Raw genomic sequence first — 22,666 nt, 5'->3', positions numbered from 1 at the left:
TTTATAGGTTTCTAGAGATGCTAATTCCAAATTTACCATGAAAATTTAAATTCAAAATGGCAAATTGAAGATGGCAGCCATGAAAAGCTGAAATATCAATATATTTAAAATATAAGCTTGGATTTTATTTTTTTAAATATATATGTTTTTTCTGAATATATACGCACACGTTTGATTCTTATCATTGTTATACATTTTTTTCGCAAGCTGCGCATCTGACACGACTCTTTCGGATGCTCCTCGCACGCGTAGTCTTACTTCGTGCACACTTTGTTTATATTTACATATAAACTACATTACATGTTACATATAAACAATTATAATATTTATCATAATAAAATTATCATATTAAAGTAATCACATTAGCGCATCAATTCCATGGTTTTTCGACATAATATACGGTTATTTTTCACTACCTGTGAAAGTTTGATTTTTTATAAAGTATCATAACTTATTTTATGGCGATTATGGCGTTTTCAAATGGTCAGGTTTAATCGCTCCGAGGTAGTTTACTAGACGTCGTTGCCATTCTTCAGAAGAATGTAACCATACATTCTTAAAAAAAATAGCTGATTAGTCAATAACGTCTAATAAACTTCCCCGGAGCGATTAAACCCGACCACTTGAAAACGCCATTGGATAACTATATTTTATTGCAAATATTATATTTCAAAGTGCGCGATTTTTTTACATGTAACTTAAACCTTCTTCTTTAAAACAAGCCAAGGGAAAAGTCGATAAGATTATTTGTTTAAAAGTTATGATTTTTTCGTAGGTGGAACATATATGTCCCGGAGGTACGAAAGAATTAAGTGCTTATAACGGACAGCACAAGAGGATCGTGTATGCATCTAGATGTATCCATCTCTTCGTTCAGTGATGAATCATAAAATGGGTAAATCTATTCAAACTGTCAATGTGTTAATAATAATGCGTCCACTCTCTCGATCAGGCATCAGATTAAAAACGAGGCTTTAAAAACAAGTACGCACCGTGAAGAATATTCGCAGTTAATATGATTGTATTTTATAATTGTAATTTATAATTTGTTGCTGTATAATATGTATTATTATCGTTGATATTTCTTCATAATTCTTAATAAAAATTAATTTTTATATATATATAATAATTATAATTTTATACATATATTTATATATTTATTTCATATCACTCTCTTTATCTTGCATTAATTTTAATTTATTTTAAATTATCAATATTCTTTCTGCACATGAATATTTCCAAATTAAATTAAAATACATTTCTGCAAATCGGGCAAGTAGATTTTTGACTTGTATTGAACCATTTATACTGAAAAAGAAAATGACAAATATAATAATATTAAATAGATTTCCTTAAATTAACGATATATGCTTACCAAGCAGAGAGTATGAAACTTTTTACGACAAGTATGGCATGATAATTTTGGTATTTGATATGTGTTAATATGAAAAACACTAAAACATATGTAACACTCCTCGACGCCTGCAAATTTCTTATCCAAATTACGTTTCCACATTATAAGACCATCCCAAATAGAACCATTCTGCAAATAAAAAATATATTATTTGAATGTTATATCTGTCAGTTGAGAAGTTGATTTTATTTTTATGAAAAAAACAATAGATAGAAGAAATACTCTTGGATATAATTAGAATATATATACAGGGTGACTCTAAACAAACATTTGTCTTTAAAATATCGAATTCTTCATTTGTCTTTAAAATATCGAATAGTGAATTCTAAGACGATATTTTCTTTTGCAAAATTATGTCCGGAGTTCTTAAACTATAAGGGAAAATAGTAAACTAATAACGGAACGAGTAATACGAGTAGTACGAGAGATAGGCAGTGACGGCGCGATTCACCGTCCGATATTGGTGATTACTTGGGCGCTCGCCGCGATCAGCTGATTGCTGTGTGTGTGTGTGTGTGTGAGAGAGAGAGAGAAAGAGAGAGAGAGAGAGAGAGAGATTGAGAGAATGTGCACGCGTATACACCATTGAACTATAGAACTAACTGGAACGAGCGCTGCCTTTATTGCCCGGTGACCTCGAGCCGAGGGAGACAGTATCTATTTGGTATTGCCGTCTCTCTTTTTCATGTATTACCTTAGCTAAAAATATACGTCTGCTCATTAAAGTGGCGTACAGAATTTTTTCACCAAAAATTTAGCAAAATAAAGCATTATTTTATTTCGTTTATTATCGTCATTATATTTCCTTAAATAATCCATTTCATTACAATAATATTTTTTATATATTCATTGTTCAAACATATACTGACTAAGGTATGGGCACAGATAGTACATCTTGAAACTATAGGAGAAATATACTATAGCATGTTAGTGTAACAGAGAAAGCGATTCCAAATAGTGATGGCCTTCGTCGCACAGGCAGGCTCGGCTCGTAACAAAGGAGCGCTCATTCCAGTTAGTTCTATAGTTCAATGATATACACACACTCTCTCTCTCTCTCTCTCTCTCTCTCTCTCTCTCTCTCTCTCACACACACACACACACACACTCATTTATTATTTATTCTTACCTTGTAGAGAATCTTCATACTGCTGATAAATAATTGTTACGCGTTAACAGTGTAACGCGCGCGTTTCTTTCTTTAAGTCGTTTTCGTTATTAATTTATATTAGGGTGTGTGATTAGTAATTGAGTGCGTTAATCGTTTATAAATTCGTTAGTAAATTTTATCGATCGTGAATGATTAAATGCGTGAGTAAATTCGTAAGTAACGATAGAAGAAAAGAAAAAACTTCGCTTTCGTCTAACACAGTGTGTCAGAGTGTATGTGTGTGTATTAGGGAAACGTCTCATTGGGTGCTTTCCATTTAGCGACACAAATCGACACAAGCGTCATTCTATCTTTGTTATTAACTGATGTTGAAAAAGAACAGGATGACGATTGTGTCGACTTGTGTTGCTAAAGAGAAAGCACCCATTGTTATCAATGTGTAATAATTATTTATCAGCAGTATGAAGAATCTCTACAAGGTAAGAATAAATAATAAGTGAGTGAGATTGAGGGAGAGAGAGAGAGAGAGAAAGAATTAACGTGCATGTGTATATACGCGTGCACATTATCTCTGTCTCTCTGTCTCTCTCTCTCTGTCTCTCTCTCTCTCTCTCTCTCTCTCTCTCTCTCACACACACACACACAAATAAGAGTATGAAACTTTAAAAGTGCATATCTCAGAAACGAAGAGACCGTCGCAAAATTTAAACGGTATATTAGGAATGTATCCTCTACAACATATGTGAAAATAAAAATTTTTCGAGCTGTGTAACATAAAGTAAACATTTACCAGTTATTTTTGTATTTATTATTTTTATCCTTTTTCAGCCTATATCTCCAAAGCTATTTGAGTCCGACCTTTATATATACAGGGTGATTCTAAACAAACATTTGTCTTTAAAATATCAAATTCTTGAATGAATTCTAAGACGATTTTTCCTCTTACAAAATTTTGCTCGGAGCTTAGTTTTTAAACTACAAAGGAAAACAGTTAACTAATTACGGAACGAGTACGAGAGGTAGGCAGGGACGGCGCGATATAAGCGATTACGTGGGGCGCTCGCCGCGATCAGTTGATTGCTATACGCGATGAGTGTAGCAATCAGTGTATGTGAGAATGTGCACGCACACACACACAATCAGCTGATCGCGGCGAGCGCCCCACGTAATCGCTTATATCGCGCCGTCCCTGCCTACCTCTCGTACTCGTTCCGTAATTAATTAACTATTTTCCTTTGTAGTTTAAAAACTAAGCTCCGAGCAAAATTTTGCAAGAGGAAAAATCGTCTTAGAATTCATTCAAGAATTTGATATTTTAAAGACAAATGTTTGTTCAGAATCTCCCTGTATATACGAAATTACTCGGGAAGATTTTCCCTTTAACATATTTAAAAATAAAGCAAATCGGAGAGGGGGCCTCTTTTATGCATAAATACTATTTTTTATATACTTGGCGTAATTTTCTTTATCTTTGTGAAGTTTTTCTTTAGTGGGAGTATAGTTAGTTTTTGCAAAATATATTTAGTTATATATTTAGATTATTATATTTAAATAAAGTATAAATAATTATATAATACATTATTGTATATATTTAAATATAATAATATAATACAATAATAAATATAAATATAAATAAATATAAAATAAATATAATAAAATAAATATAAAAATATAAATAAATATAAATTTAAATATAATAATTTATTATATTTTATAAAAAGACAATCGCTGCATCAATGTGTTGATACATCATAGATAAAAATAATTGTTGAATGAGAGCTCCGATTGACTAAATAATCTTTCATATCTTATAAATGTTATGAACAGATCTTTACAATCATAAGTTATAACGCTGTGAATGTCATTAGAAACAAAATCTTTGCATATGTACGTACGAACATATATGCGTGAATCTGAAAATTGAAGAATTGGAATCACAATTAAGTCACAATTCTGATACACTTATTATACCTCAGAATTGATTACACCAATTTTATTCAAGTTGGTCACAATCGAAAGCTTGCATTTACATTGTATTAAAAAAATGCTGTTAGATTTTTTATTACGGCTTTAGTTCCTTAGGTATTTTAATCGAAAGTTTATTTGAAATACGTAAAATTCTGGATAAGCTAGTGCGCTCGACATATCGAAAACAATGATTCCCAATGGTCGGATCCAGTTCTTTTATGTACTTGTCATAGATATTATCGTATATTGTCATGACTTTATATTTTAGAAACTGACGCGTTGTTTGATAAAATAATTAATTTCAAATTTCATTTAAATGAATAATAAAGAATAGTAAAGAAAATAGTAACAGATAAATTTTATGTCCATGTACTGCATTCTTATAAGTTTACAAGGAAAGAACATTGCAAGAATATATGAATCAATTTATTCTTTTCCTGGCAACATTTTATCAATTGATATGCACATGTATGATACATGTGCGTATCAATTTACATTTTAAATAAGATTATTTATTTTGATCTATGTGATTATAAACGGATTTCCAGAAATCTTTAAAAACACGAAAAAAAACTCACAAAACAGAAGTTATTTGGCAAATTATTTCCAACTGCTTTCCAAAAAAGTTTTTAAATTAAAAAGGAGGAAAAATGTATGCCACATGAACTAAATAAAAATTTCAAAAACTTATTTGTACACCTCATTTGTACACTTAATAGAATAATAATGATAATAATGATGATAATGATAATAATGATAATAATGATAATGGTGATAATGGTGATAATGATGACAATAATGATAATGATGATATTAATGATAATAATAATAATGATAATAATAATAATGATAATAATAATGATGATAATAACAATAATGATAATAATAATAATGATAATAACAAAATAATAATAATAAATAATAATAATAATATATAAAATTTCAAAAACTTATTTGTACACCTCATTTGTACACTTAATAGAATAATAATGATAAGGATGATGATAATGATAATAATGATAATAATGATAATGGTGATAATGATGATAATGATGACAATAATGATAATGATGATATTAATGATAATAATAATAATGATAATAATAATAATGATAATAATAATGATGATAATAACAATAATGATAATAATAATAATGATAATAACAAAATAATAATAATAAATAATAATAATAATACGTAATCATAGTAAGATATTAAAATAGCAAAAATATTAATTTATACAAATGTGTTTTATATATTTATACCAGCTATGTTCTCACTTGACCTGTTATAACTATTATGTACTTAGTATCAAGCACATTAGTTGCAGTTTTTTAATACTAAGTATATTCCATATTTTCTTTAATAACAAATATATTGTTAATAACTTACTTGATGTGTGAGAAATATAGATAATTGCATATGACAGTTTCTCCAATTTGCTGTACCACCAGCATGTTGTCCAGATTCTACCTTTACTGTACCTAAGGGATAATTTGACGGTAACACTACACTTAATTCCAGTTTTGTATCATCCATTTGATACAAAGCTATTACTTCCCTTGTTGTTGGATGCACCTTTATCTATAAAAATATCATACATAAAATTAAATTACGAAATTATTAAAAATATATAAAAAGAATTCTCTATGTAAATTTTAATGAAAATACCTGCATATTTTCAACATTCAATAATCTGTTATTAAGCTCTTCTTGACAAAGCATAGGGCTGATATAATGACTTGTAATCTTGTCTATTATTGCACTGACTTTACTATCAGCTGTACTCAGCCATTGTCTCACTAATACTGGTAAATGCCGTAAACAATTTGTATATAACCAACATACAATATGATCTAATTTCCATTCTGTCCAACTTTCTGTTACAATAATAAAATTGGGAAAAATTTATACATGCATACATACATACATATATACAGGGTGTCCCATTTTAATGTCCCACCCCAAATAACTTTCTTATTTTTAATTTTAGAAAAAGATGTTTCAGACAAAAGTTGTATGGTTTCAAAGGGGACATAAGGTGGTGTCATTAGTTTGACCTTGAATAGTTACTTGAAGGTCACGTGAAGGCCACTTTCAATTTTTTAAATGGAATCGCCTACTTTTTATTACATATTCTTGCAGCTCATCTCGAGAGCTTTCCAAAATACTATAATTAAATTAGTTTTCATTAAGTACTTTCCAAGTTATGAGGCTTGAAATCATTTTTTAATTTTACATAAACCGTAAAATATCTTGTAAAATATTCTTTTTTCGATTATCTTACCATAATACTTTTATGTACAAAATAATGAGAGAAATCAATTGATGTAAAGAAAACACATAATTGTTTCGAAAAAAAAATGTAATTGTTAATTGCAAATTACATTTTTTCTTTCGAAACAATTATGTGTTTTCTTTACACCAATTAATTCCTCTCATTATTTTGTACATAAAAGTATTAAGGTAAGATAATCGAAAAATGAATATTTTACTAGATATTTTATGGTTTATGTAAAATTAAGAAATGATTTCAAGCCTCATAACTCGGAAAGTACTTAATGAAAACTAACTTAATTATAGTGTTTTGGAAAGCTCTCAAGATAAGCTACAAGAATATGCAAAAGCATATAGGGTGTCCCATTTAAAAAGTTGGAGGTGACCATCACATAACCTTGACAACGCTATTCGAGGTCATAATAATATTGCTGTGTAATGCGCCACATAAAACCCTATAACTTTTGTATGAAACATTTTTTTTAAAAATGCGTATTTTTCGAAATATTAAGGGGTTTCCACACTTTTGGTAAACCCTGTATATATATATATATATATATATATATATATATATATATATATATGTATGTATGTATGTATGTATGTATGTATATAATGGGTGGACCATTTTAACCTTTAATGGAGAATAACTCGAAAACCAAGCCCGGGAGAGAAAAATGTTTCAGACAAAAGTTGTTTGGTTTCGAGGAGGCCATAAGATGGTATCATTGGTTTGACCTTGAAGAGTTATTTGAAGGTCACATGAAGGTCACCTTCAATTTCTTAAATGGAACCTACTATTTGTCATTGCATATTCTTGTAGCTTATCTCGAGAGCTTTCCAAAACACTATAATTAAGTACCTTTTCGTTAAGTACTTTTTGAGTTATGAGGCTTGAAATAATTTCTTAATTTTACATAAACCGTAAAATATCTTGTAAAATATTTTTTCGATTATCTTACCTTAATACTTTTATGTACAAAATAATGAGAGGAATCAATTGGTGTAAAGAAAACACATAGTTGTTTTTAAGAAAAAATATGGAATTGTTAATTGCAAATTACATATTTTTTCTTCAAAAGGTACTTAATTATAGTGTTTTGGAAAGCTCTCGAGATAAGCTACAAGAATATGCAATGACAAATAGTAGGTTCCATTTAAGAAATTGAAGGTGACCTTCATGTGACCTTCAAATAACTCTTCAAGGTCAAACCAATGATACCATCTTATGGCCCCCTCGAAACCAAACAACTTTTGTCTGAAACATTTTTCTCTCCCGGGCTTGGTTTTCGAGTTATTCTCCATTAAAGGTTAAAATGGTCCACCCTGTATATACAGGGTGGGCCATTTTAATCCGTCCACGGGAATATCTCCTCAGGTAGGGGCGATAGCGGAAAATGCCTCAGACAAAAGTGGTATGGCTTGAACGGGGCCATAAGATGGTGTCATTGGTTTGACATTGAATAGTTACTTGAAGGTCACGTGAAGGTCACCTTCAATTTCTTAAATGGAACCCCCTATTTTTTATTGCATATTCTTGCAGCTCATCTCGAAAGCATTCCAAAACACTATAATTAAGTTAGTTTTCATTAAGTACTTTCCGAGTTATGAGGCTTGAAATCATTTCTTAATTTTACATAAACCGTAAAATATCTTGTTAAATATTCATTTTTCGATTATCTTATCTTAATACTTTTATGTACAAAATAATGAGAGGAATCAATTGATGTAATGAAAACACATAATTGTTTCTAAGAAAAAATATGTAATTTGCAATTAACAATTACATATTTTTTCTTAAAAACAACTGTTTTTTCTTTACACCAATTGATTCCTCTCATTATTTTGTACATAAAAGTATTAAGATAAGATAACCGAAAGATGAATATCTTACTAGATATTTTATGGTTTATGTGAAATTAAGAAATAATTTCAAGCCTCATAACTCGAAAAGTACTCAATGAAAAAATACTTTATTAGAGTGTTTTGGAAAGCTCTCGAGATAAGTTACAAGAATAAGTAATAAAAAATAGGGGGTTTCGTTTAAAAAATTGATGGTGACCTACAAATAATTATCCGAGATCAAATCAATGGCATCATCTTATGTTCCCATTTTGAGTCAAACAACTTTTGTTTGAAACATTTTTTTCTAACTCTAAATAATATCGAGATATTTGACTGACAAAAGTAAAATGGGACACCCTATATATATACGCTGTATATATACAGGGTGTCTGAAAACTTTTTGCGGTCCCGAAGTGTGAAGGTAGATTGACTCAAATTAAGAAGTAAGGTCCTCTACTGTTTGGCGATATTCGCAATAATTAACGAAAAATTAATTAAAGAAGATCGGCCAATCTGCGTGAGTAGAAGCGCGCGGCGACGAAGGCGGTCTCACTGTAACATAATGGCGACGCGCGGTGAAGCGGTGATTGGGTAGAGGAGGAACGATGAATGTGTAGACGCGCGTCGAAGGCTCCTCCCCTCTCCAATCACCACTTCGCCGCGCGCCGCCATTATGTTACAATGAGACCACCTTTGCCGCCGCGCACTTCTAACCACGCGCATTGGCTGATCTTCTTTTATTAATTTTTCGTTAATTATTCTAAATATCGCAAAACAGTAGAAGATCTCCTTTCTTAATTTGAGCCAATCTACCTTCATACTTCGGGACTGCGAAAAATTTCCAGACACTCTGTGTATATATACACGCAGTTCCAAAAAAAGCAGTACACTTTAAATTTAGAAAAAAATCACCAAATTTCAAATGACGATAACTTTGTAAATAATAAAGATAGAAAGGTCTATTAAAAATGACAATAAAGCTTGAAATCTCTACTTTAAAACTAGGTTCTCCGAAATGTTGCGAGATAACATTTTTTAAAATGACGGATGACGAAACGAGAACATGCAAAATTGAAAAATAATTGTTTGAGTTTGCCATGACACGTGGCGAGAATCAAATGTCGCAGGTCAATGGGATCAAAAGCATATGATAGTGCAGAGATTCCTCTTTAAAATGCTTTTTTATTCATCTCGATACGATGATTTTTCACCGAGTTATACGCATTTGAAGAAAAAAGCGGCTTTTTGAGTTGCCACAGCCGCATCGCGTAAGCTCTTTCACGTAAGACGGACGAGTGAGAGATTTATACCGCTGTGTGTACGCTAGCAAATTTGATTGTTTCTTTTGTATGTAATAAAAAGGGCAATTGATACTAACATTGTTTCAGTTGTAACTGAGCAGTCATCAATCTTTTATCATTGACATCCTTAATTAATTACAATGTCACCTTGTGGTATACAAACACACACACACACACACACCACAAGGAGGGTTTGGAGTCTTAAAATACTGTGGAGTTGACGAACCACAATGTTCTTATTCTTCCAATTCAGCGTTATTAAAAATTCAAAATTGAATGTTTCAGCATCTAATACAGCTAACAAGATTTTTAAAAAAGCATTTTAAAGGTCCGGATGTCTACTTTTTGAAATTTTATATCGCAATTGTGTGCGACAAATTTTTAAAAACGACGGATGACAAAACGAGATCATGCAAAATTGAAAAATAATTGTTTGAGTTTGCTATGACACATGGCGAGAATCAAATGTCGCAGGTCAATGGGGTCAAAAGCATTGACATCTGAATAGATAGACGGAGCCTTTTGAGAGGGGTAACTGATAAATGCAGTAAGGGGGGAGTGCATGAACTTCGGTTAATTCCGTCAACGTTCAACTATATTCGGCACAATTTGACATTATATGACGATTCCATTGACATCATCGATTCTCAACTAAATTTTCACAGAAATGTTTAAAAAGTGTTTATTTAGAGAAAATCGCTAACGCCGCTAAATATAAAAATAATATGAAAATATATAATAATATTAAATAATATATAAAATATACATATACAGGGTGACCCATTTTAACTTAGGCAGCCAAATAACTCGAAAAATAAGCAAGATAGAGAAAAATGTTTTAGACAAAAGTTGTATGGTTTCGAGGGGGCCATAAGATGGTATCATTGGCTTGACCTTGAAGAGTCATTTGAAGGTCACGTGAAGGTCACTTCAATTTTTTTAAATGGAACATCCTATATATTTTTGTACATTCTTGTAGCTCATCTCGAGAGCTTTCCAAAACACTATAATTAAGTACATTTTCGTTAAGTACTTTTTGAGTTATGAGGCTTGAAATAATTTCTTAATTTTACATAAACCGTAAAATATCTTGTAAAATATTCATTTTTCGATTACCTTACCTTAATAGTTTTATGTACAAAATAATGAGAGGAATCAATTGGTGTAAAGAAAACACATAGTTGTTTCGAAGAAAAAATATGTAATTTGCAATTAACAATTCCATATTTTTTCTTAAAAACAACTATGTGTTTTCTTTACACCAATTGATTCCTCTCATTATTTTGTACATAAAAGTATTAAGGTAAGATAATCGAAAAATGAATATTTTACAAGATATTTTACGGTTTATGTAAAATTAAGAAATTATTTCAAGCCTCATAACTCAAAAAGTACTTAACGAAAATGTACTTAATTATAGTGTTTTGGAAAGCTCTCGAGATGAGCTACAAGAATGTACAAAAATATATAGGATGTTCCATTTAAAGAAATTGAAGTGACCTTCACGTGACCTTCAAATGACTCTTCAAGGTCAAACCAATGATACCATATGGCCCCCTCGAAACCATACAACTTTTGTCTAAAACATTTTTCTCTATCTTGCTTATTTTTCGAGTTATTTGGCTGCCTAAGTTAAAATGGGTCACCCTGTATATATATATATATATATATATATATATATATATATATATATATATATATATATATATATATATAATATTATGTATATATATTATTTAATAAATGAATAAATATATATATATATATATATTATATATTATATATTAAACAATATTAAATATATATAAATTTAAAAATAATATAATAAATATAAAAATAATATGACATTAGTCACAACACAACTTCGCACAATACATGTGAGCTGAACTTTGATGTCAATGATTGGAGTCGAATTATTAACCGATCATTATCGGGAATAAAGGCCATGGCACACAAAAAAACGTAAGCAATAAAACGGTAGTCAGTAAGCAAATTGACCAATCATGATTGAGCAATAAGGCAGCCATATTAAAACGTAAGAAAACGTAAGAATTCCGATTGGTCGATTTCCTTACTGACTACGTTTTACTGCTTACGTATTTTTGTGTGCCAGGGCCCTAACCGAATTCAACCGAAGTTCATAGAGTCCTCCCTTACCGCGAATATCAAAGCCCCCCTCGTCCTAATCGATAGCTAATGCTCCGTCTATCTATTCAGATGTCAATGGTCAAAAGCATATGATAGTACAAAGATTCCTCTTTAAAATGCTTTTTTGTTCATCTCGATACGATGATTTTTCGCCGAGTTATACGCATTTGGAGTAAAAAGCCGCTTTTTTCTTCAAATGCGTATAACTCGGTGAAAAATCATCGTATCGAGATGAACAAAAAAGCATTTTAAAGAGGAATCTCTGTACTATCATATGCTTTTGACCCCATTGACATGCGACATTTGATTCTCGCCACGTGTCATAGCAAACTCAAACAATTATTTTTCAATTTTGCATGTTCTCGTTTCGTCATCCGTCATTTTTAAAAATGTTATCTCGCAACATTTCGGAGAACCTAGTTTTAAAGTAGAGACTTCAAGCTTTATTTTCATTTTTTATAGACCTTTCTATCTTTATTATTTACAAAGTTATCGTCATTTGAAATTTGGTGATTTTTTTCCAAATTTAAAGTGTACCGCTTTTCTTGGAACTGAGTGTATATATATATATATATATATATATATATATATATATATATATATATATATATATATACAGGGTGAGCCATTTTAATTAACGCACGCAATTATTTCGGAAACAAAGCATTTTAGAGAAAAATGTTTCAGACAAAAGTTTTATGGTTTCGAGGGGGCCATAAGATGGTATCATTGGTTTGACCTTGAAGAGTTATTTGAAGGTCACATGAAGGTCACCTTCAATTTCTTAAACGGAACCTACTATTTGTCATTGCATATTCTTGTAGCTTATCTCGAGAGCTTTCCAAAACACTATAATTAAGTACTTTTTTGTTAAGTACTTTTTGAGTTATGAGGCTTGAAATAATTTCTTAATTTTACATAAACCGTAAAATATCTTGTAAAATATTCATTTTTCGATTATCTTACCTTAATACTTTTATGTACAAAATAATGAGAGGAATCAATTGGTGTAAAGAAAACACATAGTTGTTTTTAAGAAAAAATATGGAATTGTTAATTGCAAATTACATATTTTTTCTTCAAAACAACTATGTGTTTTTTTTTACACCAGTTGATTCCTCTCATTATTTTGTACGTAAAAGTATTAAGGTAAGATAATCGAAAAATGAATATTTTACAAGATATTTTACGGTTTATGTAAAATTAAGAAATTACTTCAAGCCTCATAACTCAAAAAGTACTTAACGAAAAGGTACTTAATTATAGTGTTTTGGAAAGCTATCGAGATAAGCTACAAGAATATGCAATGACAAATAGTAGGTTCCATTTAAGAAATTGAAGGTGACCTTCATGTGACCTTCAAATAACTCTTCAAGGTCAAACCAATGATACCATCTTATGGCCCCCTCGAAACCAAACAACTTTTGTCTGAAACATTTTTCTCTGAAATGCTTTGTTTCCGAAATAATTGCGTGCGTTAATTAAAATGGCTCACCCTGTATATATATATATATATATATATATATATATATATATATATATATATATATATATATATATATACAGGGTGATTCTGAACAAACGTTTGTCTTTAAAATATCAAATTCTTGAATAAATTCTAAAACGATTTTTCCTCTTGCAAAATTTTGCCCGGAGCTTAGTTTTTAAACTATAAAGGAAAATAGTTAACTACTTATGGAACGAGTACGAGAGGTAGGCAGGGACGGCGCGATATAGGCGATTACGTGGGCCGCTCGCCGCGATCAGCTGATTGCTATACGCGATGAGTGTAGCAATCAGTTTGTGTGAGAATGTGCACGCACACACATACACACACACACACTGATTGTTACACTCATCGCGTATAGCAATCAGCTGATCGCGACGAACGCCCCACGTAATCGCCTATATCGCGCCGTCCCTGCCTACCTCTTGTAGTCGTTCCTTAATTAGTTAACTATTTTCCTTTATAGTTTAAAAACTAAGCTCCGGGCAAAATTTTGCAAGAGAAAAAATCATCTTAGAATTCATTCAAGAATTTGATATTTTAAAGACAAATGTTTGTTCATAATCACCCTGCATAAAACGCTCTATTTTTAAAAGATCATATGTATTAATGATGACAAAATAAAAAATTAATTAAAATGATATAGTATTTTAATTTCGAAAAACAACAAAATATTATCTTACTTAATAATTAATTTTTTTAGTTTCAATAACTTTTTGTAGTTTTCTTGATATATTTTAAATTAATTTTTACAAGTGCTATGAATTCAGATTCTCGCATATTAATTGTAGCGTCTTAAAATAAAAATCACACATGACAACAAAATTCGAATGATTGAAAGTAAAATGTTATTTCCTACGTAATTTTTTGCGCTGAATCCGAATCCGACCTCTAAATTTTTCCAGCATGTCAGGATTCCGAGATAAACCAGACTAAAGGTGTCAAAAATAGATTTTGATGATATTGAGTACTTGTAAAAAGCAATTATTTTAGAATAATTTGGTTGATTAAGTCAGAAAGTTATTATCTCCACCTTCAAAATCAATTTTGATACGTCCAGATCCGATATTTTGTCGCGGAGATACCATTTTGAAGATACACATTTTTTTATACATATGTGATAGCTCATAAATCATGATAAGAAAGATCGTCTCCATGTTGCCTTCTGAGCAATGCTTCAAGCAGAATGATCTTCAATTTCTGGAATTTAGGTATTTGTGATTAAACGATCTGGAATTAAAGTGTCCAAGGTTTATAGATTCAGAATCGAAAGGTAAAGGATTGAAGAACTTGGGGATTAAGGGTCTGAGATTAAAAGGCTTGGATTTGAAAGGTTAAGAATTTGCGTTAAAATCTTGTGTTTAAATATCTGAAACTTATAGACATGCATGAAAATTCTTTTGTCTTAAAAATGGTATATCTCAGCGACAAAATATCGTATTAGAACAAATCAAAATAGATTTTGAAAGTGAATAATGGTACATTTTGGCCAACTAAATTACTCTGAGGCAATTGCTATTCCAGCAGCTGTTATTTGAATATATTTGAATATGATCAAAGTCATCATTTTTTTATCCCGTTAGTCTCATTTATCTCGAAATCCTGATGTATTAAGAAAATTTGGACGTCAGATTTGTATTCAGTGCTAAAAATCACATAGAAAATAACTTTTCATTGTGAATCACCCTTCATAACCCTTATTTGCAGACCTGTTATTATTATTAGAATTTGTTAATTCTATTATCCAGAAATGTTTATAGATATTCAATTAAGCTCATATTTAAAAACTACGAACGACGATCTAGAACATACAGAAAAATGTCAAGAAAAGTCACTTTTCTCTCTTCCTGTGAAATCAAATAGCTCGAATATCTCTGCAATCTTCAGATTTAAAACCAACCGAACTTTTAAATATAAACCAAACTTATAAGTAATTCTGCATAATAGAATTGACAAACCTAAAACTCTATTTTAAAGCGTTCTAACTAGCATGAAAAAAATCTGAACTTACATTTATAAAATTTAGTTCAAAATATGCCAAAATTTCAAAAAATTATTGACATTACAATAAATTATATTAAATGTTAATTACAGAATAATATAATCATATATTAACCAATTCACTGGTACACCCGAAATCAACGTTTTGTGCCAAAACTGGTGAGAGCAAATAAATTCGTATTTTACATGAAAGTTTATCTATAAGGGGTTTTTTGCGTCGCTGGTGACGAATCAAGGGTCGAAATTTCAAAATTTAAAATGGCGAATCCAATATGGCGGACTAATTTTGTTATTTCATGGAGAAGATCAAATTCGATATGTTGGCGTTTTTTGAGTCTCTGATGATGAATCTATAGACAAAATTGCAAAATTGAAACTGGCAGATCTAATATGGCGGTTTCTAGTGTTTAACTTTGATATTCCATTATGGAAATATAGAATACCATATATTCCATAATAGAATACCGTTAGTCACTAGAAGCTACCATATTGGATCCGCCATTTTAGATTTTGCAATTTCGACTTTGGATTCATAAGTAAACCGAAAAACATAAACATATCGAATTTGAATCTTCTCTAATGGAATAACAAATATAATAATAGAAAAACAAAATTAATTCACCATACTAAATCCGCCAGTTTGAATTTTAAAATTTCGATCTCAAATTTGTCATCAACGACCCGAAAAATGTGGGTGTATCAAGTTTCATGCAAATCCGTTGAAAATTCGCAGTTATTCATAGTAGTCATATATGGGCCATTACCAGTAAACTGGTTAAAATATATTACTATAATTGGCTTTTTTATTTTATCATTCTTAAATGCGTTTACAAATAATGTATTATGCATTAAATAAAAAAATTGATTTTCTTTAAATTAAAAGTGTTTAGTAAATTTTTAATTATAGTGAAAAAATATTTATATACATATATATACTTTCTTTCTATAGATAATATTTTAAAGTAAACCATTTTCAATTAAATGGATTTTTATTTTTGTTGTAGTGTTATTTGTTGTATTGTTATCTATATATTTGCAAATTTGTAATCAATAATACCTCCAAAATTAAATGATGGAATAGTGGTAAATGCTTCCAGTAACTTTGCAGTTTTTTTCTTGTTATCTTGTAATACTTCCACAGGCATTAATTTAAAAATATTATTTAACAGGCAAGGAAAAAAATCATTTCTAAAATTTATAACGTATAAGTTAAAAATACATATAAATAGCATGTAAGCTGTTAATAATAAAGTTCAAATTTGTATAAATTATGGAAATAAATAGTACACATGAATATACTTACTTCAATATTTCAGCATATTGATACCGTAAATCACTATGAGCATATCCACACATATCTAGCACAATTGTCCACACTAGTAAATATTCTAATGTATATGTATAAGAATCTGTAAACGGTTGGATTGTGCAGCTTGTTGTATCACATAATCTAAAAAAATAATATAATAAAAAATATCTTATTATAAATTGTTATAAAGCAACTTATTAAAAGAACTTACTTGAACTCCATAAGCATTGTATTCACGATATTTTGTGTACTTGATAGTACTGCTATGAATCTCTTAATATTGAAATTGTTTGGCTCAAAGTTGTCGGATTCGATAAGAACTTTGTCACATTGTACAAGTTCTGATACCATATGTTTCAATGCATGATAGGCACTCAATTGAATATTAAGTATAGGAGAATGTAATAATTTCAGGCATAATTTTAACATCTCATTGAAATTAATTGTTTCAGAGGGTTTGTCATATTTTTTGAATAATATATTTTTGTCAAGAATACTAATTGATTTTCCTAAACAATCTAATGGTATGATATATTTTAAAGTAACTACATCCTTATTATATAAATTCATACAAAATATCCAAGTTTTCACAATATCACTATTTATACAACTAGCAAATACATTTATCCATTCATCCAAGAGAGTAGGAGGCAATTCTGGTATTCGTTCTTGCTCATGTTTATTCATTAAAGTTTGGACTGCATAGTATAATTGATTAACTGCTATCATTAATGCTATTATTTTAATATCAGTATAATTAAATTCGAAATTAGTAAGTAACTGTTGCCATGTAGTAAGAGCTATCAAAATAAAATCCCAATGTTCATTTTGTAATTTTGATGGAACTTTTTGGACGAGTGTTGTAAGTAATCTTATAACTTCGAGCAGTAAACACAACTGATTCCATGAAATATTAGAAATATCGTGATCTAAAAATGCAATATCTTTTTTATTATATAACATAATCTTTTCTATAATTGTAGTATAAACTGAACTATCATTTTTGAGACATGTTGCAACTCTTGTGACAATTAGTGTATGAATATCGTTATTCATTAATAACGGAATATTTTCTGGCATCCAATAATCGTTTAAAATTTGAATTGCTTGAACATATGTTTCTTCATCATGTTCTCCTTCATTATTTTTGCAATTTTCATAATATTTTACAGGATTATCATTTATTTTAAATTCAGTATAATGTGCACGAATTATATATGGTAGCATAAATCCATAATTTGATTGATTTTTTTGTATATGAGATAATACATCATTATGGATATTCTTCTCAAAATATTTTTCCAAATTGACAAAATTACTTTTTAATGAATCATAAAGTTTATTAACATCATTATAATGTTTAGAAACTTTATAATGTTTATTGTATATTTCAGCTATACTAGTCACATGCATAATATTTATCAATATCTCTGTAATTCCTGGTAAATTTAAATCATATAATTCAAAGTTTTCACTTGAATCTGAAAATGTATTAACATGTATAGAATTTCTTAATCTCTTATACAAATTATTAAGCAAATCTGTAATAAATAAGGCCCATGATAAACAATTAGTCATATTATCCGAAATTATATCATTTGTTATATCAATAGACATATAATGCTCAAAAATTTTTATCTTGTTTTCAACATTTGATACATATAAATTGCCTGTTATTATTTCGCCATATATTGCAATAGTAGTTGCTTCTGCAATCCATAATTTTATATCAGATGCTGTTAAAAATAATAGAATAGTTTCATTAATGCAATGAGAATTTATATTATTATTATTAATTATAATTTCTAAAACATCTGTTGCCAAATTTACTAATATATCTTTAATATGACATGTATTATATACTTTGCTCCAAATAATAATTGCACATCTTTTAACAAGATCGTTAAATTCCGAACCAGATAATATCTCATTACTTCTTACAAGTCCTTCTTTCCAACTATTGTGCACAATATGAGCAGTTAAATCATCATATTCTCGAGTGCATAATTCAAAAAATGTTTTTAATATCTGTACAGCACTTAATATTATTTGTTTTTGACTCCATATTAAAGTCATTAACTTTGTAATAAATGTAATAAATTGCATAGAGCAATTGTCATTTGTTCCATTTAAGGAATTGCAAAGTATTGATACAATCTCATTTGCCTCTTCGTCATTTATTAATAAATCTCCGGTTGCCAAAGCTTCAAAAGCTAACAAAATCAGATTCTGATTTTTTTCTAAATTATTGTGTCCAGGTGAAGCAATTTCTTTGGCTACACCTATTAATAACTTAGTTACATTAGTTTGTATATACCATTTCTTTATTATAGGATCATTTCTATTTCTTTCAGATAAACTGCAATATATTACATTTTTTGTTATTGCAATGTCATTTAATTCAATTAATGATTTTAAAACTTCGTTCTTTTTGGTATCACTTGTATATTTAATAAAATAGAATATTAATTCAATAACTTCTTCCATTATTTCCGAATTTTTCAATAACATGGATCTCAAGTTATTATTGTAAAATTCAAAGAAATCTTTGTCAAACTTAAATGATTTTGAAAGCGCAACGAATAATTCTTTACTTGCGAAATATTTTATAAGTTTATTCAGTTGTTTGACATATTTAATAGACTGCTGGTTGTTAATGTTATTAAAATAAACTATACAAAGTGCATTTACAAACTCGCAAAGTTCCGCATTAAAAACTGTATCGGTATAAATATCGACTTTTACTTTTGATTGGCTCGCAATAGGACTTGAATCAGAAAATCTTACTTTTAATTTCTTATGGGTGCGATCTGGTAAATTCTTTAAAGTTAATAAGAATTCGATTTGAGAATCTTTTGTATCTATAGTATGTGATGTTACAATTTCTCTTGATATATTTATGAGCTTGATAAACAATAATCTCAATTCAATCCAAAATTGCTGCATTAAAGAAATGTATGCTTTATACCCTTCATTAATACGATTTTTACTCCAATATCGTACTAAATGTGCTACTTCAACAAAACAAAATTGTTTCATAGAAATGCTATTTGTCATACATGCTTCTATAACAAACATAAGTTGTTCTTTGAGGAGACGCATGCATAACTCTATATTTTCAACATTTATAAGAATTGAATAACGCAGGCATTCAATAAAAGAGCTCACTATAGCAAGTGTTTCTGAACGACTTATTTGAACACTTTTGACAAAAAACCCTTGACGCATGTTATCAAAGAAATTCATGTAAAGATCATTGATATTAACATTCAGCTTCGAAAACTGACTGATAAAAGGCAGTAAATTTGGATAAACAGTGCTTGCGCAGCATTGGCCGCCAGACCGTAAAACATGCCATAATTTCGGTAGTACAAATTTATCAATATTTACAACAAGATACCAATCATCAATTTTAGTTATAGCTATGAGCATTGATTCCCAAACAGCTGATAAAATTCCAGGCTCTGATTCATCAAGATTATTCGTAATAGTAGTCAATGTCCTTTTCTTTTCATTTTGTAACAATTTTTCTGCATTTTCCATTATTGATGTCAATACATTAAAGAAAGCTATTTTTATTGACAGAGTATCATGCTTAGCCAATTTCCAAAATTGTGAACTGCTTAAAATTTTGTTATGAATTTCTAAGGTTTTTTCTATTTCGTGAAGTGGAACTTTTTTGAAATAACAACTATATCCTTGCAGATTTGTTGCCAATACTCTCTGATATTTGGCTTCCATTTCTTCTTTAGTAAGAGATTTTTGGATTGATAATGTTTGAGCCGTGTGTATAGTGATATTGTTATTAATATATATTAAAATTTCATGTTGATAATGAACAATTGCATCAATTATCTTGCATGATGGAAAAGTATTATTGAAGGAATTGATAGCAGCTGAAGCTGCTGGAGGATATGTATCATATTGAGAAATAAACCAAGCACCAATCAATTGTTTTAAATATATCACTATGCCTTTACCTACACGCTTGGCAACTGCTGCATGTGCTAACTGTGCAGCTTCTCTTACTCTATGATCTATATCAATTGAGAGAGTACAGTATAGTCGTGGCCAAAAAGACAATACACTTTCTATTATTGATAATTCAGCTTCTTGACATAAAGTTGCAAACTCTTGCAATGCCTATATATCCATACTTTTGTCAGTTTGTAAAATGTATACAAATTAATCAATAAATTAAAATAATTACCTTATACTTTGTTGTAGCATCTTTTTTACTCATTTTTTTTAATATTACTTGAAAATTAGAATCCACATTGTTTATTTCTCCCTCATTTAAGTAACATAAAGATAAACCAGGTAAAACAGGAACATATCCTCCATCCTTAATTGCTGAGAAACCAACATAATTGGGCATTGCAGTCCCCAAAAGTTCTGCACTGCGACTACTATTTGATGGCTAGAAAATGATTTTTTTTTTAAGTCTTGCATGATATTTTAGTTGTAAAATAATATAAAAGATTAATAATATAAAATTGTATATTATTAATAATATAAAAGTACAAATATTGTCATAAACAAATTATATATTCATGTAATAATTATTGTTTGAATAATATGTCATATACAATAATGAATATTTAAATAATGTATCTATAAGTTATATATTATCATTTTTATATGTACTTATATTTCATTATGCTTATAAAAAATCATGTGTATAATTTATATAACATTTCTATTCACCCGTGCATTATTCTTGATTCGTTGTGTTTGTTTATTTTTACCCATATTAAAAACTTGAAATGACAAGATAACTTAATAACTTTCACTGACTATATTAATATCTTTCTTTTTTTTTCTTAATAATGACCACAGATATCTATACTATAACTAGATCGCTAACTCCCATTGATTTTGTACATAAAGGCTGCGTTCGTTTTGACGCTTTCAGTGCTGAAAGTATCGTTCTATCTTTGTTTGATGTTCGATGTGCAATAAAGACAAAATGGCTGCGTTCAGCAGAAAAAGCTGCTTTGCAACTATTGTAAAATTGAGCCTGATTGATGTATGCTCTTAATTTTGACTGAATCTAAGAGCATACACCAATCAGATTCACGAATTTTACAACAGTTGCAAAGCAGCTTTTCCTGCTGAACCACAGACTTCTAATATAACTAGACTGCTAACTCCCCATATTTTGCTTATATAAAATGTCCTCACATTTTATGTACTAACGTGATTCGTATTAAGTTAGCCGGAAATTTTTCAGCCAACCAAAAATCTCCTTATGGAATCGTTTGTATTTCGTATGAAGATGTTTGAAGTGTGATTAAAAACGTTTGTGAGTAATTAGAATAATTATAAAAAATTAATCATTTTTACAGTATGTAGTTAGCCAACATAACTAAATATTAAAAATTCTCCTTATGAATCGTTTGTATTTCGTATGAAGAGTTTTGAAGTATAATTAAAAAGGTTTGTGAGTCATTCGTTTAATTTTAATTAAATTTTTTTATATTGTGAAGTTAGCCGGAAGCTATATAAAATGGACGCCGTCCTGTGATTGGTCGATTTGCTTATGGTAAATACTAAAATTTTCTCATGTGTACTGACTTTAAGTGTAAGCAAAACGAGCAAATTTATCTCTTTTGTAACTTTTAATCCATGACTAATTTATTATTAATTCCGCATAATCGCATAATATATCATGGATCGTGGATAAGCGTAGATAATTGAAATATGTTTTTCTACCAATAAATAAGTAAATCTTTTATAATTGTTTTATAATGTAGTCATCATTCAGAAAATGATCACAATTTGT

General features: G+C 29.4%; 1 protein-coding gene and 1 long non-coding RNA gene across 9 annotated transcripts in view; one reads left to right on the top strand and one right to left on the bottom strand.

The window, feature by feature from the left end:
* Positions 1-1,003: 1,003 nt before the first annotated feature.
* Positions 1,004-21,911, bottom strand: Ltn1 (E3 ubiquitin-protein ligase listerin). 8 transcript variants are annotated; one of them, XM_083099031.1, is made up of 10 exons: positions 21,589-21,842; positions 21,092-21,301; positions 20,862-21,024; positions 17,093-17,399; positions 16,876-17,022; positions 16,630-16,760; positions 6,165-6,373; positions 5,886-6,077; positions 1,376-1,543; positions 1,004-1,308 (listed from the first exon to the last, which is right to left on the bottom strand). In XM_083099031.1, exons 1-10 carry the CDS (start codon positions 21,631-21,633, stop codon positions 1,249-1,251), a joined length of 1,632 nt encoding a protein of 543 aa, XP_082955157.1. In that variant the 5' UTR covers positions 21,634-21,842; the 3' UTR covers positions 1,004-1,248. The 8 variants fall into 8 exon arrangements, 5 of the variants coding, with proteins under 5 accessions (XP_082955157.1, XP_082955152.1, XP_082955156.1 ...); XM_083099026.1 differs by having other exon boundaries at positions 17,093-21,024; positions 21,589-21,892; XM_083099030.1 differs by lacking the exons at positions 20,862-21,024; positions 21,092-21,301; positions 21,589-21,842 and adding an exon at positions 18,745-18,920 and having other exon boundaries at positions 17,093-18,617.
* Positions 21,912-22,494: 583 nt separating this feature from the next.
* Positions 22,495-22,666, top strand: part of LOC145972257 (uncharacterized) — a 687-nt gene continuing 515 nt past the window's right edge. Inside the window, exon 1 of the long non-coding RNA XR_014439112.1 lies at positions 22,495-22,606. This is a non-coding gene — a long non-coding RNA (uncharacterized LOC145972257). The remainder of the gene's footprint in view (positions 22,607-22,666) is intronic.

The sequence above is a fragment of the Camponotus vicinus genome, unplaced genomic scaffold (genome assembly GCF_025532165.1).
Source record: "Camponotus vicinus isolate PSW18456_S1 unplaced genomic scaffold, iyCamVici1.0 SCAF_5, whole genome shotgun sequence".
Lineage (NCBI taxonomy): Eukaryota > Metazoa > Arthropoda > Insecta > Hymenoptera > Formicidae > Camponotus > Camponotus vicinus.
The sequence above is the reverse complement of the archived record's forward strand: the minus strand, read 5'-3'. Positions and strand labels throughout refer to the sequence as shown.

Coding starts and splice junctions, on each gene's coding strand:
- Ltn1 (XM_083099026.1), bottom strand. CDS start 21,633: ATGGGTAAAAATAAACAAACACAACGAATCAAGAATAATGCACGG. Junction 6,374..16,629: donor TCCATCATTTAATTTTGGAG/GTATTATTGATT, acceptor TTATTGTAACAG/AAAGTTGGACAGAATGGAAA. Junction 1,309..1,375: donor AGTTTCATACTCTCTGCTTG/GTAAGCATATAT, acceptor TTTCTTTTTCAG/TATAAATGGTTCAATACAAG.